General features: G+C 42.5%; 1 protein-coding gene across 4 annotated transcripts in view; it reads left to right on the top strand.

Annotated features, from left to right (window-relative positions):
* Nucleotides 1–27,758, top strand: part of DYNC1I1 (dynein cytoplasmic 1 intermediate chain 1) — a 301,726-nt gene that overhangs the window by 258,037 nt on the left and 15,931 nt on the right. For all 4 annotated transcript variants that reach the window (XM_046021163.1, XM_046021165.1, XM_046021164.1 and 1 more), the window contains 2 exons: nucleotides 21,954–22,094; nucleotides 26,239–26,364. In XM_046021163.1, the coding sequence (XP_045877119.1) occupies nucleotides 21,954–22,094; nucleotides 26,239–26,364 (267 nt within the window). The remainder of the gene's footprint in view (nucleotides 1–21,953; nucleotides 22,095–26,238; nucleotides 26,365–27,758) is intronic.

Here is a 27,758-nt window from a genome sequence, read left to right as displayed (position 1 = left end):
TTCCATAAGAGCAAGGAACGACCATGTCTTCTTTGCCAAGTTTGTGACAAAATTATTACCCATTTTTCTGAGGCTGGTGTCTTTCCAGGTTCACTCTTCCTACATAATCCTCGTAGGTAATCTTCCTAAAACCATTCATTGTACCATCTCCTTTTACTACAACATCTAACAGTGTTTGTATTTTGAGGAATCTAGACAGGCATTTTTTTTTTTTAATGGTGGGAGGAGTTCCATGATTTAAAAAGATACCAAAAGAGTTAAAGTGAACAAGTATCTTCAGCAAGGAGGACTTTTTAACTTATTCTTCAGAAATGGGCTGGATATACGGCATTCATAGATTCCCAAATTTGTCTGGACATGGGACTCATTTTTACCCAGGCATACTGAGAGAATAGTATTCCTTGGAACATGGTTATGGAAACTCTGACTGACACAGCTCTACTTGCTTTCCTAATCATTTCAAACACCTCAACCTACATTTTGTGGTTTCCCACCCTTTTGGACAAGCATCTAACCATCAGTCCCAAAAGTACTAAATGCAGTCTTTCCAATTTGCATTTCCAGTAATAGTGTCAAACAAGTAAGCAAAAACAAAAAAAACAAAACAAAACAAAAAAAACCCAAAAAGTAAAACAAAACAAAACAAAAAAACAAACAAAACCCCTCCAAAACCTAGTAAGGATAGAAAGGATTAATGAACTCAAATGTATCTAGAGAAAGAAAATAGAGACTGAAAGATAGGAAGAATTACATGTCCAGAATAGTAGTTAGACATGAAGGTGTATGTCAGGGCTCCTGAAGCTGAGGAAGGAACTTTCCATGAAGTCAGGTACAATGCCAGCACCATATGGGATAGTGATTAAATAAATATACCACTTTTTAAAATAAACAGTCTTCGTGTTCTTTGTAGAATCAAAGTCTGTGTGTAGGGAAATGAGAAAGAAGGGCAACAAGAAAATCTGGCTTAAGTCATAGAAGTCAGGTCTGAGGAGAACGCTATAGATCCCCTGTTTAATTCCCTAATTTTACCAAAAAGAAAACCAATGTCACGAGAGGAGTGATTCCCATATCCTTATAGTCCCATATTTTTTCTGTCTCACATTGATTATAATTGAGTCTTTCAGATATCATTGTGTTAAAAAAAAAAACAGTTTTAATAGTTTGAACTGTCTGCCTATTTTCATTTGCCGTTTAGTAGTGGACTCAGATGTTTGAATAACTTTAACCATGCATCATGGTATAGTCATGAAACTCTTCTTTTTTTTTTTTTTTAAGATTTTATTTATTTATTTGACAGAGAGAGATCACAAGTAGGCAGAGAGGCAGGCAGAGAGAGTGAGAGGGAAGCAGGCTCCCTTCAGAGCAGAGAGCCGGATGTGGGACTCCATCCCAGGACCCTGAGATCATGACCTGAGCCTAAGGCAGCGGCTTAAACCACTGAGCCACCCAGGCGCCCCATGAAACTCTTCTTAAAATAACTTCAATTAACACCCAAAATTCAGCAACCAAATACAATGTAAAAGTCTTTTGTTGTATTTATTTATTTATTGTTTCCCTCTTCCACTGAACCATGAGCTTTCTTAAGATCCGTGGCCGTGTTTCACGTCTATTCCGTATTTGCACTGCGTTGTCAGAGTAGTCAACGGTTAAGAGATAACGTAGGCTGATTATCCTATTGCCCAATCACACATAAGTGAATTCAGCCAGTAGCAGTTATATTGTAATCAACAATAAGATCAACTCTGAACTTTTATATTTATTGCAAATTTATTGCAATGCGCATTCAGGCACCAAGTGACTGAAACGTGACTGCATCCTATAGGCCTGCAGAGACACCTCTGGTCATTCTTTGTTGATATTTCTGAAGACTGCCCTCTCCAGGTATCACTTGTTTCTACTCCATTTATCTCCACCCCCCATTCTGTCCAATTAGCTGGACACCCATATGAACACACAAATATAAACATATCAACCTGGGCGTTATCATGGCAAAACATGTAAGAATATAATAACAGTGCAAATTTTATTAACAACCATCTGAAATTCATACTTTACATTAGGCTCCCTCTTGGTGTGTACATTCTGTGGGTTTAACAAATGTAGAATGATATATATTCATCCTCATATTATCATACAGAATACTGTCACCACCCTAAAAATCCTGTGCTCTGCCTATACATCCCAACCCCTACCCTTTGGCCACCACTGATCTTTGTATTATCTCCATAGTTCTTTCTCTTCCAGAACATCAGATAGTTAGAATTCCCACCAGTGATGAAGGAGTGTTCCTGTTGCCCCATATCCTCACCAGCTTTTGGTGCTGGCCGGGTTCTGGATTTTGGTCATTCTAACCAGTGTGTAGTGGGACCTCACTGAAGTTTTATATTTCCCTGGTGACATGATATGGAACATTTTTTCATATGCTTATTTGCTATGTATTTATCTTCTTTCTTGAGGTATATGTTAAAGCCTTTGGCCCATTTTTTAATCAAGTAGTTTATTTTCTTATCATTGAGTTTTAAGAGTTCTTTGCATATTTTAGATAACAGTCCTTTATCAAATGCCTTTTGCAAATATCCTCTCTCAGTCTATGGCTTGTGTTCTCAGTTTCTTGATAGCACTATGAAGTTAATTAAGATTCTGCTACAAAACAGAGGGGTACCTGGTTGGCTCAGTTGGTTGAGTGACCAATTCTTGGTTTCAGCTCAGGGCATGATCTCAAGAGTTTTGGGATCAAGCTTCACAATGTACTCTGCATGCAGTGGGACTCTGCTTAAAGATTCTCTCCCTCTGCCCCTTCCCCCATTCATGCATGTGCTCTCTCTCAAATAAATAAATATTTAAAAAATATATTCTACTACTAAGTAAAGGCAACATTTTGCATTTCTCTCCTTCTAATCAAAAGAATAGTATATTTGATCAATTATTTGTTCATTAAACCAACAGTCAAAAAGAACTTAGTGTATGTTTAACCTTATGCCAAGGACTTCCACAAGAGTAGAAATGAGACAGGATACCTGCTACCAATGGATGTGTAGTATACATCTTGTTACTCAGACTTGAGTAAGGAATGGACTTTAAAGGAAAAAGTTCTTGTCAACTTATAGAATTACCTTAAGTTATTTTCTTTATAATCAAATACATATAAACAGAGAATAAGATATGCATTCTTTGTATTTGTTCATTTAATACACAACTCTTGAGGTCTTATTATGGTCTAGACACTGAACAAAGTAACATAGATAGACAAAATACTTGACTTCACAGGTATGTTTATTCTGGATGAAAGAAAAAAGTAGGGGCACCTGGGTGACTCATTGGGTTAAGCCTCTGCCTTCAGCTCAGGTCATGATCCCAGGGTCCTGGGATCGAGCCCCACATTGGGCTCTCTGCTCCGCGGGGAGCCTGCTTGCTCCTCTCTCTCTCTGCCTGCCTCTCTGCCTACTTTGACTTCTGTCTGTCAAGTAAATAAATAAAAAAAAAAGAAAGAAAAGAAAAAATTGGCACATCAAAAGAAACAAACATAACCAATCCTTATTCATGGCAGTTGTGTTCTGTAAAGTTGCCATAACAAATTGACAAACCCATAACCATTGCTTCCAGGGGAAATACAGGATTAGGTTTCTGAGAGCCTCTGGTTACCATATTTTCATCAACCAATCAATACATGATCTTGCTTTGGGGCACATGGGTGGCTCAGTGGGTTAAGCTTGATTTTGGCTCAGGTCATAGCCTCAGGGTCATGAGATAGAGCCCCATATCAGGGTCTGAGCCCTGCATGGAGCCTGCTTAAGGTTCTCTCTCTTCCTCTCCCTCTGCCCCTTCCCCACCTTGCTCGCACACATTCTCTCTCTCTCTTTAAAAAAAGAAAGAAAGAAAGAAAGAAACCCATATTTTGTCAGTAAGGCCCAGCACAGTCTTCTTGTGCTTGGGAGCACTGGACAAAACTTAGTACCATGCTTGGAGGCCATTATAAACAGTGAAATCATCAACAAAAAAAACTATAAAAATGAAAAATCAGGGGCACCTGGGTGGCTCAGTGGGTTAAGCCTCTGCCTTCCACTCAGGTCATGATCTCAGGGTCCTGGGATTGAGCCCTCGCATTGGGCTCTCTGCTCAGCAGGGAGCCTGCTTCCCGCTCGCCCCCCTCTGCCTACCTCTGCCTACTTGTGATCTCTGTCAAATAAATAAATAAAATCTTTAAAAAAATGAAAAATCATGGCATGAAATAAACTACAAAAAAGGCATTTATTTATGGTATGGGAACCGAAACAAGAAAGCAGAGCATTGTCTTATTCAGCCATAGCTGGGAATGTGCATGCCAGGTGCATGCTGGGAAATGCCTCTCTGCCCTTGTCTGTGAATGACTGCCAAACACTGATTTGGGGCTTACAAATAAACCTGCACATGCAAAAATACAGAATCCATTAATAAATGAAGACCAACTATACATAATAAATTTCAGATAGTGGTAGGTTTTAGAAAACCAATGAAGCAGGATTGAGGTAGAGAGTGACAGGATGTCAGGGGCAGCTGTTTGAGATGGGTGACTAGGGCAGTCCTCTCCGCAGAGAGGACACCTGAGTAGAGATGAGTGGTGAAAGGAGTTTGCTCTGTGAAGGTGAGGGGAAAGAGGCTGTTGTAGGGAACAAATGTGAATGACTGTGAATCGAGGAGCAAGCTTGACTTGGTTTGTGTGAGGAACAGGACAAAGGCCTCCATGTTTGCTGCAAAAATAGAATGGCAGAAGAGGAGGTTGAGAAGGTAATCAGAGGTCAAGTAAGCATGGTCTTGTTGGCCCAACGAGGAACTTGGATTCTGTTTGAATGGGTAATGAAAACACACTGAAGGTTTTAAAATATATATGAGCTGGGACAACTGGGTGGCTCAGTCGGTTGAGTGTCAACTCTTGATTTTGGCTCAGGCCCTGATCTCAGGGTTGTGGGATGGAGCCCCACCTTAGGCTCAGTGGGGAGTCTACTTCTTTCCCTCTGCCCTTCTCCTGGCTGGGTGTGCACACGCATGTTCTCTCTCTCAAATGAATAAATAAATTTTTTAAAATGATAATAAAAATAAAAATAAAATACATATGAGCTAGAGGATATAACTCTTAATTTTTACGGCTCCCCCAAATTACAAATTAGATTTACCATCCCCAAAATACCATTTAAGGGAACTATATTAAGTGATAAGTTTTCTTTGAAAGTGGTGACAAGGTGTGAGTCTCAGGCTGACTTCACTGGTGACCCTGTGCTGTGTGATGACTACCAAGAATGACCTTCACTTGACACAGACGGCTCCTTTCCTCCTCACGACTCCTCAGTGTTTCTTCCCCCTGGTCTGCTGTGACTGTACGGAAACTCTCCTGCAGGCCTGTCTCTGACTTAACATGCTTAGAAGATGGCAACATCCAGCTGACCCAAAGCAGTTTAACCTCATCTCTTGACTTTTATTACCCAGAGGAAAATATAAAAGTAATATTTCTCCTAGAGAACTCCTAGCATCTCCCTCCCCTCGAGAATTAAACCCCAGCCCTCCAGAACTGTTTGAAAAACCTTGCTCGACTAGAGGCATTTCAGGGCTGTGGGACTGCATTGTGTGTGACAGTACAATGTGGACCCTAGGTCAGTACACATTTGTCCCAACCCAACCAGTGGATATCACTAAGAGTGAGCCCTCACGTCCTCGATGGGTGTTATCTGAGGGATAATGTTGTATCAGCGTGATTCGGCGCTGGTAAAAATCTACCTCTCTGGGAAGGCTGTGGGTAGTGGGGAGACTGCCCACGTGTTGGGGCAGGGCCTATGTGGGAAATCTCTGTACTTTCTGCTCAGTTTTGCTCTGAATACAAAACTCTAAATAATGAGATCTTAAAAAGAAAAAAAGAAAGAAAGAAAAAACCCGCCGTCTACCTGGAAAACTAAACAACAATTTAGGAATGAAGTAAGAATATATTAAATATAACAGCCTCAGACAGACTCCAAGGCAGCCCCAGACCCAGTGCCTGGGGGACGGAGACCTCTCTGCGCCTGCGCCGGTGTTTGAGGGGTGATTGTGGGTGAGGCAGGCCTTGATTGGGACCACGGGATTGGCCGGTGTGTGAGAAGGGGAGAGAGCAGAACATTCTCCAAGGGGAACTGGGGCTGGAGGGCCAGAGGTTTTCAGAGTGCAGAGGGACTCTGCGTCTGTGAGTGCAGACACCGGCTGGAGCAGAGGGTTTTGATTAGGGGATGGAGGGAAGCGTGTTTGGAAAGCCTGGCCTTACCATTTCAGCACTGATCTGCCCCAGTGGGACCAGACGGTGGTGTTCATAGCCCCGGATTGTCTTGTTGGTGGGCTGGCCGTGGCATCTGCGGCATGGAGGTACTTTCTCGATGTAGTTATTTGTGCTGAGCCTGTCACTAGCTCGGCAGGAGGTAAAAATTACTTGACACTCTCTCTGGCTCTCACCCATCCAAAGCACACGAGAGAGCGGGGGGTGTCAGAGTGGGTGGGCGTTGGGGAGAGCGAGTCCTTGGGAAATGAAGCTTTCAGTGAAGGAGAATGAAGGGCCCAGAGAGGCTTACCTATGGTCTGGGGGCACCAAGCAAACAGGCCCCCACGGTGGAGTCCCCATTTCTACTTTTCACTCTCAAAGGGTTTTGTTTGATGTAGAAATCTCTCTCGAGGGGGCGCCTGGGTGGCTCAGTGGGTTAAAGCCTCTGCCTTCGGCTCGGGTCATGATCCCAGGATCCTGGGATGGAGCCCCCCATCCAGCTCTCTGCTCCGCAGGGAGCCTGCTTCCTCCTCTCTCTCTGCCTGCCTCTCTGCCTGCCTCTCTGCCCGCCTCTCTGCCCACTTGTGATTTCTCTCTGTCAAATAAACAAAATATTAAAAAAAAAGAAGAAGAAAAAGAAATCTCTCTCTCTCACGCGTGCACATGTACACATACATAGACACCTCACAAGATTATTACCAAGAATCACTTTGGAATTTAAACTCTCAGCCGAGGATCCTTCTCCTAAACAAAGCTACACCTCAATACTGCTCTCTGTGTTCCCTCTTGTACGCCACATGTGAGCTACTCACCGCGTACGCAGAACAATCACTTAAGCCGGTCTGACTTCAAAAGGTGCGGGTGATAACATTTTGGATTTTATTTTCGTTTGTCCTAAGAGTCTTAAGTCTGGGCCAGAAACCCAGGCCGAGGATGAATGTGCTGTAGGACCTCACTTCTTGTCACGGGGCCAAGTGGACTTGGGAGAGAGGGTGGGGCTGTCTCTTCAGACGTGATTTTTAGTTTTGCCCTTTGCCTCCGGAGCCAGGGCCCTGGCCCCCGTCCAGCCGCTCGAAGAGAAGATTATGGTATTTTCTAGGTAATTTTAAGGAACACAAACCCAAAGTAAAGTCAGGTGGTTTCGAGTCTGCACTGAATTTTTCATGTTAAGGATTTGTCATGATTTGGGTTTTCAGCAGAGCTGTATTTTAAATGATGAAGGGAGTTGTGTTCTTCTGGAGACAGGCATGTTTTGGTTGTTTGCTAATGACCTCTGGTTTTGCTTATGAGGAGTTTTGTTAACAAATGGAAATGTAGCAAAATAAAACACTCTCTTTCTTTCGTACTTTCTTTTTTTTCTCCTTGTTCTTCTTTTCCAAACAATGAGAACCCTTGCAATAAACTGTCAAAACCAGGCTATAGATATTGGTTATTGTAGCGTCATTAATACTGTGTAAAAATAAATTAGTCACTTTAGCAATCAAACACATTCTGCTGATCTCCTGTCTGTGCTTTTAAACAGAGCCTTCTCCTCGCTGTTTGATAGATCCTATTGTTAGGAGAAGAGAACTGTAGAGAGGTATTCAAAAATTCTTTGAAATTTTTCCAGCCTCAGGAATCCATTCAGCAGTAACTAGCCTTTAAGGAGGCTGATAAAGGAGAGCTGGGCAGGCGCCTGGCTGCTCGAGGTTCAAGGTCAACCCCAACCCCTGGATGAGATGGGGGGAGCTTTGGGAACCTTGTCATGTTCCATCTGCCCCTCTGCTCGCGTTGCCTTTTCCCGCCCTCTGACCCCACCGCCCATCTCACCCTCTGACTACCTTTCCTAAAAGAAAGGGAGGCCAAGCCTGAGCCGGCAGAGGGTGACAAAATTAAACCAAAATAAACTCTCATCTCAAGCACAAAAGACTTCTGTTTGGGGGGTGGGGGGGCGCAAGGGGAAGAGCTGTCTTCAGGCTAAAGTGACTGATTGAATTGAACATAGCTGAAATTCCGGGTTCCTGTTTAGTTCCATCCCTGCAACGGTGTGGCCCATTTGATTTGGGATGGGACTGAATGCCGCATAGCTTTCCACTCCCCGTCCTCACCTGTCTCCATTGTCTTAACACTGTTGCCGAACTCTGGGTATGGTTTAAAGCTAAGTGAGAAATAGAACGGAGGCTCTGCTGTCTCCAGAAGGGGCATATTTTTGCATCCAGTACAGGCCCCCTTAGTGGAAGGGGCAGTAAGACATGTGTGTTAGAGGCCAAGAAAAAAGAGATGTTCCTTTTCATTTGAGAACTCTGTTAGTTTGCTAAGGCTGCCATGACAAAGTACCACAGACTGGGTGGCTAAAACAACAGCAATTTATTTCCTCAGAGTTCTGCCAGTTAGAAGTCCAAGATCAAGGTGTTGGCAGAGTTGGTTTCTTCCGGGGTCCTTGGCTGGCAGGTGGGGTCAGAGTGCCTTCACATGGTCTTCCTCTGTACTGTGTCCTCATCTTTTTGTCTCATAACGACTCTGGTTACCTTGGATGAGGGCCCACCCTATGACCTCGTTTAACCTTAATTTCCTCTTTAAAGACCCTCTCACCACATACAGTCGCATTCTGAGGTACTGGAGTGTTAGAACTTCAACGTGTGAACTTTGGTGTTGACACAGTGCAGCCCATAACAAGAGCTAAGGACATTTCATGATCACAGTTGACCTTGATTATGGACCAAAAAAGTTAACAATAATGAATGTTCCAATGAGATCCTTTCATACACACACACACACACACACACACACACACACACACACACCCTCAGTGCTTGAAGAGCTCCAGTCCACCCAAGGTTGACTCCCAGGGGCAGCAGATGTTGAGGGAAAGTAGTAGGAACAGTTGGTGTGATGTGGTTAATGTGAGAAGTGACTTTGTTGATGCTGAATCCAAAGACACATTTCACCATTGTCACGATGGTCAGAAAATATTTACTCACTGGTACAGGATATCAAGTTGCTGTGTGGTGTTATCTGGATTCAGGCTTTTTCACAGCACACCATTCTCCTGTTTCTGGGCGTCACTGCTCTTCTCTGGACAAATAAATATATAAGAATAAGAATATTCCTTAGAAAAGTATGTCTGTATGTGTGTGTGTGTGTGTGTGTTTCTGTCTGTCTGTCTGTTCTCTGTCTTTCTCTCTCTCTCTCTCTCTCACACACACACACACACACACACACACACACACACACACACCCCAACTGAAATGTATATGTTACCAAGCCTCTCAGGTACATACTGATGCCTTCAATCCAAGGATAAGTTTTGTTTGTTTTTAAAGAAATACAATTCATCATTCGCCTGACATTTAATTTCCAACACCTTTTTCCTAAAAATACAGAGGAAATTTCTGGCTAGATTTTCTACTGTCCAAGTCACCAGTAAGTAGCCTACATTTTATTACTACTTTTCATATCACTTTTCCTCCTCAAAAGAGTGCCCTGCTCTTGGTTCCTTGCCCCTGGTATACAAACATGTTGAAATCTTTGCCATGACTGGGAAGCATAACTTTTGTCATAGGTTTCAAGGTACCTGAATGACAGGAAAGATTCTGAAACAAAGGAGCATGCTGGATGAATAAGAGAAGGCTGAATCAAAAATCAATCAAGGCGGGGGGCGCCTGGGTGGCTCAGTGGGTTAAGCCTCTGCCTTGGGCTCAGGTCATGATCTCAGGGTCCTGGGATCAAACCCCGCATCAGGCTCTCTGCACAGCGGTGAGCCTGCTCCCCCTCCCCCCCGCCTGCCTCTCTGCCTACTTGTGATCTCTGTCAAAAAATAAATAAAATCTTGAAAAAAAAAATCAGAAAGGCAGAAGTTCAGCCCTGAGGAGACTAGGAATGAATTGCAAGTGCAAAGAACCAGAAGAAAGTTCACGGCTCTGCGCCTAAGTGTCAGCCAGAAATGGGGCTGCACCTAGAAGCTTCCTGCTTCATCACGTCCTTTCAAGGGATCTTGTCTGCCTCCTATTTGCCAGGCTTGGTGCCAGGTGCTCAAGATATTAATCCACATAAGAAAGCGTCCAAAATGTCAAGGATGTTACATCTAATGGCAAGTGGGTTGACCTAGCGAGAAAAAAAAAAAGGAGGCAGCCCTGAACAAAAACAGCAGTGATGGTAGGGTCCTCTTAGAGATTGGTGGTTCATGATTCGATGGATGGGTGAGCTCCGACTATCACAAACGTGTCCTAAAATTTGGTTTAGCTTGCCAAACCACTTGAAGAGCCAATGTGCATCCACACCGCCCACAGCCACAGATCCCAACCCCCGCCTCCTAACAAACCCGATTAGTCTTTTGACGCTTCTATCTCTCCGAGGCTGTCAGTAAGCCCCTACTTGCTAAATGTGAGTACTCACCCTTACATCGCTCTCTCCGCCTCTCATTCTTGTGGCCTCTCCAGCCCCTGTTACGTCCCTTGGTTTGCTTTAGATCTCTCCTCTGGTTCTTTCCCCTTCACTTCCTTATTAACCCAGTTTCTCAAAATTTCTGTCACAGCCTTGTTTTTCTCCTTCCTCTCCACTCTCTCCTCTCCCTCAGCATCTCTCAGGGATGCTTCCTGGCCATGAACTTCAAGCCTGCCCTCCCTTACAATCCCAGACCTACATTTCCACTGCCAGCTTAACCTGAGTGTCTTCTCTAGAGACTCAAATGCACCATATTTAAAGGAAAAACAAGGGGGAAAATTATATATATATATATATATATATATATATATATATATATATATCTTCCTCCCCTACTGTGTTTCTTCTTCCTGCTCAATTAATGATCATCATTCAGCTGTCCCCACCAGAAGAGCTGAAAACACACAAACGTGGGCACGTCAGCATCTGTTCACGCAAAGTTTCCATGCTCTGCACACTTGTCAATCCCTGTTTAAGAAGTTAGTAGCTCACTGCATCAAAAAGTCTGAACTCTGTACTTAAAACCATTCACAACATGGCCCCAGCCCCGCCCTAAACAAACCGGAATCCTTTCCTGTTATTCCTCAGGACAAACTCTCTGAGTCCTCCAGGCCATCCCCGCTTCCCGGCTTCCCTTCCATCCAGGAATCCCGTGCTGGTTCTCACAGCCAGGTCTTTGCATGTTTTGCTTTCCCCTCCTTGAGGGGCTTCCTTCCCGTCTGTCAAAGTCTAGGCGTCTTTCGAGATGGGTTCCATCACCTGCCCTAGATAATACCTTCCTTGACCACATCAGACCATGGTAACCACCAACACCCACTCCCCCCTCAATCTCCGAATTCCTCTGGCACCGAACAGCTGTACCACAGAATTTCGCACCTGGCTACCTACTTGTTCTCTTTCTTTGGTATAAACAAGACAGAAAGCCAGTCTCTTTTCCAGGAATTCACAGACATGATAAATTCCTCCCTGAATTTTTCCCCAAAATGTGTCTTTGAGGAGGAATTTGTAATCTTTCTTGCTTCAGATGATGAAATTCACATACCTACTTGTGATACGACATGTTTTGCCTTAGTTGTCAGGAAATTTAGGGCTGTTTTGGGGCCCCGATTGTAATAATCAACTTATCTCAGAATCCTAGGAAACGTTGTCTATCCTACCTGCCTCTGCTGTGTGTTTATTTTTAATTTTGCAGACATTTAACTTGTAAGACACCATAGCTCCTTCTGGAACAAAATGAGAAAACAGACCTCCAAATAAGCTGTATCCTTCTCCTTTTATTGCATAATTTTCATCGTCCTACCTGGATTGTGTGTCCTTGAGAACAGAGTTAGATCGTGTATTTCTCCTACTGATTGCCCAAAGTAGAAAGCCATACGGTAGGTCCTTAATAATTCACTGTTGTTAAGCCAATACTTTTAGATGTCCTAAGCAAAATAACCTATTTTATCAAAATGGGCTAGATTATTTTAAAATGAGATGAAAACATTTAAAATTACATAATTCTAACAAAGGGCCTTGAGCATATTTATTTCTGCTAGCAGTCTGTTCAGTGTTCAAATATCAGAGAAAGAACACAATAAAAATCACAAGTTAAAGTTTTTGCTACCACAGTATCTACGCATAACACTTAAAATGGGAAAGAAGATTAACAAACTCAGTAGTTCACTGCCAGTAACACTTACCGGATGACAGAGCACATTTTTTTTCCCCCTCAACCCCAAAGCCCCACTGGCTGCCTTTCTGATAAACACAGTATTCAGGTGGTGTCTGACTTACTTTTCTCTCCTCATTCTCATTTTCACTCCCCCTTCCCCTCCCTTCTGTACACAAGATAGCAGACATTAAGATTGGCTTTCAATAAAACTATGTGTGCCAGTCATCAAATTCTTTTTCTTTCTTCCTTCCCTCTTTCTTTCTTTCTTTTTTTTTCTGTGGGGGTGGACAGGGGCAGGAGTTGAAGGATGAGGAGGAAGAGGGGTTCCTTTTTTAAGCTCACCCAGGGCGAATACTTTAACTTTGAAAGAAACCACAAGAATGTGATCATCAAGTCATAGCCAGACGGAGCCTGTATTCATACTTCCTGTCCTCTTACCCCCTCCCCACACCCCCCTTCCCCACATTCACCCACCAACACATCCCTGGAGCTGCTGTTGATACAGAAGATGAGAATAATCCATATACGTACAAACGGTTTTGAGACTCCTTCTCCCAACTGACTGGGCTTTCCCATTGTGCAAGAAGTAAGGGCTGTGGATATTTTCTTTGGCTCTTTTAACCAGAGTGGAATCATTTGCCTTTGCTTTTCACAAGTTGTCTTCCCCACCTTTTCCTTCTAAGGAAATGATATTAAAGAGAGAATGAGGGTAACCAAGAACAGACACAGTGTCTTCATGGTTACGAGATTCAACGATATCTGCAACCCCCACCTTCTGATCTAACCTACACTGGGTGTCTGATGTTGGAACAGAAATCAAAATTCATTTTTACCACCCAAAGTAATGGTTTTTGGACCACACCAGTGTGGGTCCATCTTGGCCAGCTTCATGTGGCCCCTTAACCTTGCCGTTTGTCCAGGGCTCCTAATTCATGTGGGTTATTTTCCTGCAGCCATGTGTAATGTCCTGAATCTCTTGGCCTCATATTTAGCTTCTGTTTGCTTTTTGAAAAGATTCATTTCACTTTGGCTTAGGTGTAACAGAATAAAGTAAGCAAATCTGTTGCAAAATAGGAAACAGTGTGTTCTACATATAAACAGAATATTTTGAATTTCTGCTATGCGGGATTCTCCTTTTTGGTTTTTCCATGATTGAAATAAATTTAAATATCAGCTATACTAGTATTAGGTTTAATATAAAAAATGTATTACTTTTAATACCAGGAGACATAGGAGGGCAGACCTACAAAAAACTTGCCTTGACCCTTTGAAAATGTGTTCTTGATGTATATGTAGAGATATATAGAGGGATATAGATATAGATTATATATATGATCAACCACTGATGCAAGAAGTAGAATAAAAAATTTAATAATTTGGGGGCACTTGGGTGGCTCAGTCAGTTAAGCATCTGCCTTTGGCTCAGGTTGCGATCTCAGGTCCTGGGATCGAGCCCTGTGTGGAGCTCCCTGTGCAGCAGGGAGTCACTTCTCCCTCTCCCTCTGCCCTCCCCCAACTGACTTGTGCTCATTCTCTCTCTCTCTCGCTCTCTCAAATAAATAAATGAAATCTTTAAAAAATTTTAAATCATTTTGCCATTAGATTTTAAATCCACAAATCTGGGTATTTGGGTACATGACTTCTAGAACAAAAAATGGAATTGGTCAAAATGTCATCTTTACTAAGTGTAGTGAGACCACTAATGTCAGAGTAGCTCTGGGGACCAGCAAATGTTTACCTGGCAATTTAAAAAGTAAGTGTGAATCAAGGTGTAATGCGTGCATCTAGGTTTATAATTTTCTATGTTTTAAATCTTTCTTTAAGAATTACACATACAGAGATATGGAGCAGTTTATTTATACTGGTAAGACAATTTGTAAGCCAGATGCCAGAGTGGAGGTTGACAGCTTCAGCATCAGCGTGGAGACGTTCTGCCACTCACTCTAACCGCTAGTAAAATGCAGCTAGAGTTTGACATTAAATAGGCAATAAATGAATAAACACAGCCGTGCCGGCAGATACCACTTTTTGCACTCATTCTTCCAACTTTCCAAGTCTTCAAGGCAAGGATACAGCCACACGTCTAGCTGCTGCTAGGTTCAACCCCTCATCATCCCTCTACAAGCCCTCATTCTTGATACCAGCATCCTTCCTTCCCACCCAAATACAGTCTCTAAGCTACCTGGCCTTTCTTTACCATCGCCGAATGCTTCTTTCTCTAACTGCTGTCCTGTTGGACATGAAACCACGGGGCCACAGTAGAAATAGAAGTGGTACAGCAGCCACCCAAGGGGTTCTGTTGAGTTGTTTGCCTCCCACAGCTGCGTGGCCCTTCAGAGAGAGAATGTCAGTCCAGAGAGAGAGTCCCCAGTCCAGAGAACAAGCCACCTCAGTCGTACCACGGAGAACCAACGCAGCCCCTCCGGGCTCTGGCGATCCGGTGACCCCTCTGCCTGCCGCAACACAAGCAGGAAGGCAGACGGTACCAAAAGGGCCAGAGCAGCTAAGATGAACGCAGACAGCAATTTTAGAGCCTCCCAGTCCGTTTCAGTGTTTGCACCTGGATTCTGTACAGACCTGTGCTACTGAAATGCCCATTTTATTTTTTTTTTATTTTTATTTTTTTTTTTAAAGATTTTATTTATTTATTTGACAGAGGGAGATACAAGTAGGCAGAGAGGCAGGCAGAGAGAGTGAGAGGGAAGCAGGCTCCCTGCCGAGCAGAGAGCCCGATGCGGGACTCGATCCCAGGACCCTGGGATCATGACCTGAGCCGAAGGCAGCGGCTTAACCCACTGAGCCACCCAGGCGCCCTGAAATGCCCATTTTAAAGAAGAACCATTAGGTGGAGCTGATATTCATCAAAATCAAGCCAGTGTGGTGGGGGGTGGGGGTGGGGGGGTGGGATAGTCCTTTTATGAATTAGGCAAAGCTGGTAGTTTTTATTATGGCTTTAAACACTCAAATACTAGTCAAAACCTGTGAATATGTATACATTCTTTTATATGGATAATTACCTTCTTCATTGGTGGCGCCTCCTGGATTAGGAGGCTTCTTCCATGCAAATAAGGAGGAGAGGAAGGTAGTGCAACAAAGGACACCTTTTATGTGGCTTCAGTACTTATTTAGCCAAACTTCCACATTTATAGAGAGGCAAATGCTACATTCCTGGATTTCCAGAAACTTCTTTGTAATTACTTTAAGTTTACTAATTCAAATGAAGGTCCTTACATAGTTTTGGTTAGTGCATACGGACAACAAGCCGACCCGCTATCCATGTGTTTTTGAGAATTGCTCATCCAAACTCTTTATGTCTAATTTCAGATTTCTGATCGTGATGGGAACAGGCAAAGCTATCACTGAGGTCTGGTCTGTATTGTTTTTAACATGAGCCATAGAAATGAAGGTGAAACACAGGATACTTTGCGCTTTAGAAGGATCCCAAATTAAGTTGCAAATAATGTTTTCTAATGATAGTACCAAATTCACAACACCTCTTTTTGGCCAAGAGAGTTGGTTTTTTTGGTTTGGTTTGGTTTGGTTTGTGAGTTTTGGTTTGTTTGTTTGTATAAGGACTTTCTTTTTCTGGTAGAGGCATCCATTTTTGTGTGAGCCTGAAGTTTTGGGGTCCTTTGGTGGTTTTTTTTTAAAAGTGATATTGTGGTCTCACATTTTAATGTTTCCTGGAAGAACTGGCTGGCTATTTATTTTAATTACTTTACAGGAACCCACATGACAATTTTTGAAGGACATTTTCTTCTTACTCATTGTTTAGTATTTTGGTCACCGTTTTTTTCCCAACAGGATATAGTTTCAAGGTAAGATCCCAATTTGTTTTCTTTTTATTTCAGAATAAAATATAGACATTCTACTCTTAGTTTTCTGGCCCCTTCCCCACCTACCTACGCATTATCCCTGCTCCTTCCCCACGTCCCCTTCTCTCCAAAAGAAATTTTCCTGGTTTGGGTAAGCATTTCCACTAAATCTCCTTTGAAAGCTAATCATTAGAGGCAAGTACGACCTCAAGAACCACAGTGTTTGGAGGTGTTAGGAGGAATTTTAACATAAATCTTCCTATTCCCCAACCTTCAAAAGCCAAACCCTATTGAGAATGCCTAGAGATTCTGATAAGAGGAAAATACATAACATAGAAAAAAATAAAACATCATGTTTTCTAAATGTGGCTTTGATATATATCTGACTTCAGAAATGGAAGTTCATCTTTCATGAAATCACTTCATAGTTAACTGGTCGGAAAAATACGCAGCTCTAGTCATCATCAGAAGTATATTTATAAAATCGAAGCTCAACTAGAGAGATCACGTCTTTATTGTGAAATGCCGATGGATGTTGTACAGTTTTGCTCTGGAACAGATTTCACTACCTGCTTCTTTCATGTAAATTTAATATCCTTTATCCCTTCTTTAGTTGGTCAAATAAGAGATCTGTCATTCCTTTCATGATTTTCAGTTTCTCACAAAAAGCCATCCTGGTACATTTTTAGATGTATATTTTTATGAAATAAAATGTTTTAAAGTCACTGCTCTGAATTTTGCAGAACCTCAAGGAAGATGGCTCTAATTATAACTCTTATTTTTGAACAACTCTTTGTAAAAACAAAAACAAAAAAAACGTTCACAAACTTTATTCCATTCGCTCTTTGTCCCAGAGCAGAGTCCTGGAAAGCCGGTGGGAACTCTTTGAAGCCGGTTGCTCCCACCTTCCATCTTAGAGATGAAAAAACTAAAGTCCACGATGTTAGGTTGAATTTACCACCATCCATAGTCTGTGTCCGCTTTCTCCTGTTGCCTTTCCTGGCCCATGCGTCCTGTGTTCTCCTCCTCTGTCACCTCAGGTCACTGCAGCCTCCTTCAAAGCTATGTAGACATTTGGTGAACTAGAAACCAGATCTCGGCCTCCTAGTGTCACTTTCTGAAACTCTCCGATTCATGGGCTGCTGATGAACCCTGCCGACTAAAGGGCCATTCCCATCCTAGTCCTTTTCTTTTCTTTTGGAGCAAAAGAGCTCTGTGAATGCCGTCAGCAGCTAAAGATGCCTGGAATCATATGCGTAACATCTTCAGGATGGTTAATGATCAGTTCAGGAAATGAAATAAACATTCTGTGCTATTTTTTACCCCTTCCTACAAGCTACACAACACCGTGTGTGCTTAGTGAATATCAGTTGGATTGAATGAAACAACAGGTAACAGAGTTGTTGTGTTTGCTGTGAAGACCAAAGACCATTTCTGTGTTTCATAGAGGACCGCGTGGGTCCATCACATAGAAGGTTGTACTTAACAGCTAGGAAACCCATAGAACCAAATCCAGCTCCACCACTTATCAACGTCCGTGGCCTCAGGAAAGCTACCCAAGTTTCCTGAACTATAATTTTCTTTCCTGTAAATACCGTCTACCTTACCATGATTTTATGCGGATTAATTTAGACAATGTGTGTGTAGAGTCAGGCACAGCAAAGGCTCAACAATTTCCCCTTCCCTGCCCTTCGTGTCTGGCTGGGAGGCGACCGGTCGCCTGCTTCTCTGTGCTTTTTGAGAATCGGGGCACTCAGGCCAAGCCGAGCTGCGTCTGGATATTTTGGGGTCTTGGGGCACGGCCTGGGAAACTTGTCAAAAGCACTGCGTGTCGTGGCGGCTTTGTCTCATTGGCACGTGTCCCACACATAGTACGTGGGTGGTCGTGCACTTCTCCTCGTCTTTCTTCTCAAGCAGCGGGCCCCTTCTCAGCACGCCACTAGGAAAGGAAGCGACGCAGGCCAAGAGGCTTGTGTCTCCTGAAATCCGATGGTTTTGAAAGACTCTTGCTGCAGTAACATGCTGAGTTACTGAGTTTATGAAATGGCCTTGAGTACTTTGCAGAGTGAATGTTTAAGTCCTTCAGCTTCTGTAGCTTTAGGAGACACAAATGATATTACAGGAGCCTCCTCAAAAATCATCAGTCGAATCTGCCCCCACCCTCTGCATCTTTTCGAAACTTGTGCTATCCTAAAATCGGCAGTGATGCTTTAGCCAGCTAGGACAATGCCATGGATCCAAACACTGATGTTTCAAACTTCAAAAATGGAATCTTCAGGGGCGCCTGGGTGGCTCAGTGGGTTAAAGCCTCTGCCTTCTGCTCGGGTCATGATCGGGTCCTGGGATCTAGCCCCACATCAGGCTCTCTGCTCAGCAGGGAGCCTGCTTCCCCCTCTCTCTCTCTGCCTGCCTCTCTGCTTAATTGTGATCTCTCTCAGATAAATAAATAAAATCTCTAAAACAAAAACAAAAAGGGAATCTTCAGACCCCAATGCTTTTGACATATTTTATGAGGATGTTAATATTTCATGATATATTTATCTACTGGAAACTGTTTTATAGTAAACATCTGAGGCATAACATTTTAAGGTTTGTCTTTTACTTCCAGCTGGTTCACCTACAGTGCTCTGTAAGTTTCAGGCGTACAGCACAGGGATCCAGGACTGCCGCACATCAGCCAGTGCTCATCGCAAGTGCCCTCCTTCATCCCCATCGCCACATTTATAATGGGGTTTTCAGATTAACCTTTGAGCCCCAAATAAAAAAGAATGAAGAATTCCTTTCTCAAAAAAAAAAAAAAAAGTGCGATTACTATTCAAAATAGTATGGCTTAAGGATGGAAGAGAGGCAACTAGCTTATGCCTAGAGCTTATAATGTTAACACTTGGGAACTAGTGGTTCCTTGCTGTCACTTGGTATCCTGACAGTGGGTTCAGTCCTGACCAAGACTTTCGCAGCCTATGAATTTATCAAGGAAAAAAAAAGCCTTTGAAAACATAAGCCCTTCTTTCTTCCCCTAAACATGTACATACTATAACCCAGAAAAATGTACTAGTGATTTTTACAATGGGAGGTTCAATTTGGAGGGTTGGGGATGATGAGGAAGTTGGAGGGAAACCTAGACAGTAATAACATTTCAACACAATCCTGCTAAACGAGAAAATTGGATTTTGGTAACATGAACAATGGCTGTTATTTCCAGATGTTTAAAAAGTGAAGTCTCCAGGATATATGATAATTTTGACTAAGTTCCTCACAGAAACAGCAACTAAAAGGAAAAAAAAAAAAGAAGCAGCAAAGTAGAGATTAACAGGATAATTTCTTGGGAGAACTAATGTATCAAATAGTATCAGCATCCTAGTAAATGTTTAAGGTTGGGTGGTTTTATGATTGATCAAAACAAGGACTGTGGATAACAGGGTACATGTCTCATATACGTCTGGGTGTGTGTGTGGGTCTCCATCTAGACCTCCGTATGCTCAGTTTTACTGTCAGCTGGGTTGCTGAGAGAGGATAGTCTCTGAGAGAATATCTCTGAGAGATAGTTCTGAGAGAACCAATTTTTTTAAGCATGTGTTTTCCACCCTTTGACTTGAAGAAAAATGTGTCACTCATGTCCTTTAACAAATAGTGACTAGCCAGCTATAAAATCAAGCATTTGGGGGCAGAAAGTCTTTTTTTTTTTAAGATTTTATTTATTTATTTATTTGACAGAGAGAGATCACAAGTAGGCAGAGAGGCAGGTAGGGAGAGTGAGAGGAAAGCAGGCTCCCTGCCGAGAAGAGAGCCCAATGCGGGACTTGATCCCAGGACCCTGGGATCATGACCTGAGCAGAAGGCTGCAGCCTAAACCATTGAGCCACCCAGGCGCCCCAGAAATAGTCTTTTACTCAGAGTTACAATTTAATATTCACAAGTGGTCAGTGAAGGACCAGCTACTCCATCCCGGTAAGGAATAATGATACAATCATTGTCACTTTAGGGTTTCACTGGATATTCAGATTCTCCAGACAAGGTACTTTGAATCACTGAGTTCAAAGCATGAGAGAAAGCAAGAAGCTCCATAAATAGCAACTGGGCAAATAATTTTACCTCGAAACCACACTGAAGGCATGGTTTATAACAAACATCCTGGCATAAAAGAGTTATAGAATATTAAAATAAAAAACTATAAGGCTAATGTCCACTGAATTCTTTATTGAGGTCCCAATACCATATGTCCTTTTTCAAATTACTCCCCCCATTAGATACTTTTTGCAAATAAAACGTATCTCCTGCATCTGCTACCTACCCTCCGTTGTGCTCAGGGGCCCATCTCAAATCTGTGTGGCTTTACTAGTATCATAATTGTGTTCTGTTCGGAGCAACGTCAAAGCAAGAGAATTCATGGAAAAAGAAATCACTTAGAGTTACTCCCTTCACAAATCTTTGCTTTAGGTTTTTGTCTTACTGATTTGTCTCACTTCGATTTCAGCACGTCCATTCTGTGCATTTTAACCTTTGCTAGCGGGACACTTTGAGAGTTCTGCTCTGATATTTGGAGCTGTTACCAAAGATACATTCTTTGCACATTCCACGCATGAAGGATTTGACTGTTCATATTCTGTGTTATATTTTTTGATGTTATTACTCTGGCCTGCACAGGCATTTAGTCGAACCCACGAAGAGAATACAGACAGCTGACTGGATGAAGAAGACATTGTGGAAAAAAACTCCCATTGTTTAGATTTCTGTCAGAGGATATAAGAATACTTAATTTCTTTTATCTCTTGGGCTTTCATTATCATTTAAATTTCATTTTACATTAATTGATCAGGGATTAGTAAAGCCATTATGCAGAAATTAGAATAAGACAAGCCAGATGGAATGAATAATTCATGAAGTCCAATTACATTTTATTTCTGGTGTACTTTCAAACTTGCCTCTGACTTCTGTGCTATTTTGATGTGACAATATTCACTGGAAATCAAGAGTGCCATTTTAATTTATTGTATCCCTCTGGAGTGGAAGCATTTGTATGCAGTGGGGGTGTGCTAATGCATTTCCCCCCAAACACCAATTTCAGGGCTGCTGGAAATACTGGGTGATCTAGAAAATGTGGTTCATCTTCGGTGAAGGTTTAGGGGTTTCTCCGTTGAGCTACACCAATCCACCTGAGTTGGCGGAGAAACTAGGGTCTTAGAACCCCGAGATTTCTAACCTCCCAGAAGAGCTACAAATCCCCTCAAAACATGTGTTCCCCTTCCTGCTGCAGAGGAACCATTCAAGTATGAATCTGGCCCAGAGTCGGCCCAGGAGCCGCCTTGCAGCTCCAGACAAAGACCACGAGGTGGCAGGCGTTGCCTTCCGTGCGGAAGGTCCTGGGCCGCCCGGGCCTGCCTGGGCTTCCAGAGCGTTCCCGCGGGTCTGAGCCTCGCGGGCGGACGGCGGTGGGGTCCGGGCACCGCGCGACTCGCAGAGCGTGACCTGGCGACAATCCCGAGCTAATGGGCGGCCACGTCCACCTGCACGGAACCGCTCGCTTGCCTGTGTCTGAGACCGCCTCCCCCGCAGGTCCGGGGCCCCAGCCCCTTAAGAGTCCCCGCTTCCCATCCACCCAGCATCCCCCTCTCCCCCCGACCCCCAGTATTTATTTATGCCACTGGACAGTTCTAGTCACATTAAAGCTGCGGTTCACCTTTTCGGGACTTTCATCTCGGGCAGTTTTATGACACTTGGTGAATGTGCAAAGTTTTTAATTAGGCTCGCTAGACAGCCCGAGGCGGCGGCAGCGCCACCGAGTCTTCACGGTCTCTTTGCTTTACAGCACAACAAGCCGCTCTACTCCTTTGAAGACAATGCAGACTATGTGTACGATGTCATGTGGTCCCCCGTGCATCCCGCGCTCTTTGCCTGCGTGGACGGAATGGGGCGCCTGGACCTCTGGAACCTCAACAATGACACCGAGGTGAGCGGCGGCGCAGGCGCCCGGGCGGGAGGGCTGGGAGGAGGGCGCAGCCGGCCTCTCTCCGTCTCCCCCTCTCTGTCCTGCGCGGCCTTTTTTGGGACTGACCCTCCAATGGCAGCTGGGCTGCCGACCCCCACTCTCGACCGCTCTGAAGGGAATTGGCAGATGCACCGGCCAAAAATCATTTCATCTCACTCCATCCCGACCCCAGGCAGATCCTGGACAATTGACGACCCTTTGCAAAGAGCAAAATGATGTGCGTTCCTGCCTTTCCCTGGCGGAAAGGACACACAGGCACATGTCAGAGCGCTGCTGAAATAACCTTACTGGCAGGCACTTGGAAAAGTGGACCAGCTTTTGTGGACCCTAACTTGAGACTGAGCTTTTAAAAAGGGTTGTCAGTGTTTGCCATTCGCACACTTTCTATTTTAAATCCGTAAAAGATGATTCTGTTGGCTACGTTTAGATCTACCCTCCACTTGAATTTTACAAGGTAAATAATCCTTGCCTAAAATATTGAACTTACAGGCGGACTTTCACAGTGGTTTGTAGCTCTGAACAGGTCAGGTAAACTCGGTGTTTTTTTTTAAAAAAAAAAAGTGGGATTTCAACATGTCACATTTAGAGTACTTCACAAGTGAAAAATGGCCTCATTTTTTAAAAAGGGGGAATTAACAATAAGGAAATATTCATTTTAAAAATTATGCTACATATAGATCTATGTTTTAAAAAAATATGCCATGTGCATTTTCCCTTTTTCTCACACCCTTAAAATTACTGAGGTGCTAATTCAGCTACTTGGGGCTTTTTGTGGTGTCTTTTTTTTTTTTAACATGAATATTAAATGTCCTTCAATTTAATAAAATAAAACGGTCTCTTCATCTCTTCGTGGTTTCTGATTCAGGGTGGCTCTCCATAAATAAGAAGGGACAGGTAAGGGGAGCAAGAAAAAGGTCTTTTGAAGTGTTTTGAGCAGGAAGCAACTCAGCCTTTTTAATTAGGAAGCCTACAGCTGGAGGATATGAGGAGGAGGCGGCTCCCCTAGTATTTTTTGTGGGAGCAGACAGGGAAATATCCCTCAGGTGTTATTATTGGGCCATTGTATCTCGCAAAATTATATACACCCATGACCACTGCCAAATAGTTATCTTTTGAAAATATTTCAGTTTAAGTCTGTGTTTTCTTTTGGCTACAAGAACTATGGGACAAAGACAAGAGTTACGTGGTGAAGCATCTTTGAGAATGATCAAAAGGCATAAATACGAGCACTGCCCATCATTTTGGATGTTGAATGTTCATAACAGTATTGCTTTTCATAGAAAGATGCAATATTATTCAACATTGTGATGGTTTCCCAAAGTCTTTCATCACTGTTGATTAAAATTGTATTGCTTCTACCTGCTAGAATAAACTCATTCGCTTAGAGCAACCAAAAAACACACGTTTTCCAGGTAGGCGTAGGAGACACTGCCTCCCTCCATATCAGAAATGAGATCTGGTAGAGGTGGTGTTTCGGTGACACCCCACTGTGGTGCCGTGGTCTGAGTGTTTTACACACTCCTTCATAATTCCTATGTAAATAGTATGGCTTTGTTTTTAGCCTACTTTTTAGGCAAAATGAAATCAATGTGTCAACATTGCCAAATGTAATTTTTCCCCTCTCTTGCTCTAGGTGTCAAGGCACAACCACATTAAGAGTTTTATAGTTAAACTTTTTTTTTTTTTTTAAATCACTACAGGGCATGCAAACTGCTTATGAAAACATAATTCTGCTTTCAGAATTAATAGTCAATATATATGAATCTGATTCAAATCCAGTAATGAACTGAACATTTTTTTAAACTCTCAGTCATTTTTGCCTTCGATCAAGTTGAACAAGATTTTTCAAACCGTTGTCAGATTAGGATTTAGAGTCGTATAAAAAAGAAAGAGAGAGAACCTGAATTCCCAGTGTGACTCGCTGTCGTTGAAATTACTGTACCTTTCGACCACATCATCCCAGTTGCTCCTATGCCGGGATAGTTCATATTCACCTACCGCAAGGTCACTGACCTCCAAACTAAGCTGTACTTGATGCTGTATATATCCTTGTCTTTGCAATTAAAATGACTGAGCCTTAAAAAAATGTGAAAATAATGAGAAACCAAAGTACAGGAGTTAGACTCAATATATGGATTCTTTTCACTAAAGATTCACCAACTTTTGAAAGGTCATTATGGGTCAAACTAATAAAATATATTTTATCATTTCCTTTAGCATTTGATCATTTTTAGCACTTATTATATAGACTGTGATAGTCATTTTTTATCACTTATGTTTGAAAAGGTATTTTTAAAAGGTTAAAATAGTAATTGTCCCAGTTAGCTATACGACTTACTTCTCAGTAAATAAAATTCTTTAACATGCATTAGGCACAATTTAAAGTGTATCAGAAGTCAGTTTGTTTTGAGTGATTAGCTTTTTAACATATTCCTATTAAGATTCAACATTTTTATTCAGTCTTTGAGATTATTCATTGATAAAATCTGATATCGGACAGAGTTAGGTAAAGTGTGATCCTGCACAGTCTCCCTAAATGATGGTGTTAAAAAGTCTGAAAACTGTAGAACTGAATCTCGATTTGTTTTCTGAGGAGCACCCTAATAATAAAGCATATTGACAGGATTATGGCCCATCTAAATTCACATTGTTTTGGCCTTTGAAAGGTTTGGTTAAAAATTCAAGCTCCAGCCTGCACAGCAGTTACCTTCATTGTCGAAATTGTGTATTTTAAAAAAAAAAAAAAATGAGTTGGGGACTTTTGTTTTACATTTTTGCTCACAACTGACACACAGTGATTTAAGCAGGTGAAAGAATTTTTATTGATTTCAAGATTAAGTTTAAACATAGATTCTTACATATGATGGAGTTTTTAATTGCTATTTTAAAGATAGGTATTGGGTCAATAACCTCCCGTAAACAGATGGTTTCAATTCTCCGATTCACGGAATGCTGAGAGAGAACGAAGGCACGGTCTCCACCCCGAAACGACCTGTGTAGTAGACCCAGGGCTTCAGCAGTCGTGTGAGATGATCTCTAGGGTACTTTTCTCACTGTATCTTTTTTCTTTTGGTTTCAAGATTTACACTTTCCTTTTTTAACGGCCTGTTGTCATTTCCGAGTCAACATTCTTGTAGAAGGCTCAGAGATCTGATCTATCAGTTATAAACCTCAGATACATAAACGTCAAGACCGGAGTTTATACAACTGTTGATAGAAGAAGGGGAGACACACGAACATCTTTTCCCAATAATGAGGGTTCTTGTATCCAATCCTGCAGGTTCCATTTCAGCACCTCTGGGTCCTTTTAATAAAAAGTGTGCTAGTGATTACCCACGTTGGCAGACTTCAGTGTTGACTGGAGGAGATGGGAGATTTCTTCTACAAAAAGGTGTTGCAGTCTCTCAGGATATCCCCTCGGGGGCATTTCCAAGGTTCTAGAGTGCTTCGTTTACCCTGGTACTGACAGGAAAGGGGGAAAACTGGAAAAAGAAAAGAAAAGAGAAAGAGGAAAATTCAAGCTTTTGAAGTTCTGCCACCTGCATTTTTTCTTCTTCTTCTAATCATCCCCTCCCCGATGAGGTTTTGAGGGATCAATACACGTTTTTTCCCCTGAAGACACACATTAATATGACCTTGCTTCCACCGTAAGCCCCCCTTTCTGCCTTTTACAGTATCTTTAATCTTGGTAAATCCTGAAATCTCTCTCTCCATCAATCCATAAACCATGACCTGATCGAGAAGTATCATATTTAGCTGCTGTGTTTGTATGTTGGATGTATACCCTGTGTAATCCGGAGAAATATTTGTCACTCACTGCCCATTGACTGTGGAAAAGACTCTCCTGCTTTTCTTTTCTTTTTCTTTCTTTCTTTCTTTTTTTTTTTTTTTTTGTTGTTGTTGTTGTTGTTGTTAAAGTGTCCCCTCTCTACCCCTTCATTCAGTGGAGCATATGATTTAAGAACAATGAGTCCTTTTTTACCCCTGCGCGAGGGACGTATATTACTTCACGCACATGAAGGCAGCGGTGACTCACCCAGTTAAACGTATCATTGTAAAGTTGTATATCTAAGTTCTCACTCAGATTCTCTGTTGCTGTTGGCAGGTTCCAACAGCAAGTGTGGCCATTGAGGGGGCTTCCGCCCTGAACCGGGTGCGCTGGGCTCAAGGTGGCAAAGAGGTTGCCGTTGGAGACTCAGAAGGCCGTATCTGGATCTACGACGTTGGAGAGGTACACATATTTTTCCTTTGTGGGTTTGGGTGTTTGGGTTGTGCGTGTGTTTGTTTTTGGGTTTTTGTTTTTCACTTGTGTGTCTAGCTTAAAGACCTAGTGAAATTACTGACAGGACCTGTGGGCCATGAGAGCCCGCTTGAGTGCGTTTGCAAATCGCCGTTGACTTCAGTGGGAGTTTGGCAAGACTTCCTTAGGGCCTAATTTGGTCTTCTGTCTCCACACACAGGACAGTTTAGTTAATGATTCAGGTTCTTTCAGAGGGCTGTCGAATTCCCAGCTATCCTGTGAGGAGGCATGGCACTTCCTACCAATTTCATGAGAATGAAATGAATTTGTCACACTCATCATGCTAGCATTGGATTCCAAACTTGTTAAACAAACAAAGGTTTTCATGATGTTCGGTTAAAGTGTATACTGTCACTCTTCAGTTAACATGTAGCCAATTAAAGAGGCTGAGGCTATGGCTGGCTTCCGCCACCTGTGTACTGAAGTGGCTGAGGAGAATCAGAATTTGGTACCATTTTTATGATATTCAAAGTTATTATATGGAATATATAGCTCTGGTATATCTTATTACATAGATGAAGTATTCCTAAAGACTGTGGCACCTATCAAAGGGGGGGGGAATCTATATTTTTTATTTCAGATAAATCTCTTTAAATTTTTATACTGCTTTTAGTATTACATTACCAATTAATTGTACTTAGACATATCTGTTTATTTTTACTACATGGGAAAGTGTTGACAAAAACCTTCATCTGCAATGAGGTTAAAGAATTTTTTTTTCCTTAAAGACAAAGAAAATATTGAACTTTCAAGCAAAACAAAACAAGAGCATTGTGTAATGCTATTCTGGCGTAATATGAATCTAGAATTTGCATTCCAGGGAGGAAAATATACCACATTTGTATGTTGAACACCCTAGACGTAGGCAGCACTCTGTGCCTGCCTGGTGGAGGGGCTTAGCTGATCGCACCGAGAAGGGCTCTGCATGGTTTCCTCGGTCGGCATTCTGTACGTGTGGCCGTCCCGGATGGTTGGTTCTACACTGGAACCTTTGGTAATACGTTGTATACTGCCCTATGGTGGAGCCGACTGTGTTGAAACAAACTAGGTGTTGTTGTTGTTGCTCTTAATGCAGCCAGAACGAGAAACTGAAGGACTTTAGAGATGGGAGGTTTGTATTTGGGGAGGTACAACCCTAAGTAAAATATAGAAAAACCTCTGCATTTTCCTGCATGTTGTCTAGTTCATGAGACAACCCCTTGATGACTCCTGATGCTACCAGCTGAGTCATCCCGACAGCAACAGACCCGGTTAATATTCATCCCCAGTGGTGAAGATGCAAATGGTCTGGTGACCGTTGACGTAGTTTGGAGTCTTTGGGAAAG

The sequence above is a fragment of the Meles meles genome, chromosome 10 (assembly GCF_922984935.1).
Source record: "Meles meles chromosome 10, mMelMel3.1 paternal haplotype, whole genome shotgun sequence".
NCBI classification, from domain to species: Eukaryota; Metazoa; Chordata; class Mammalia; order Carnivora; family Mustelidae; genus Meles; species Meles meles.
Note: the sequence above shows the minus strand (reverse complement) of the source record. Positions and strands in the feature narration are given on the sequence as shown.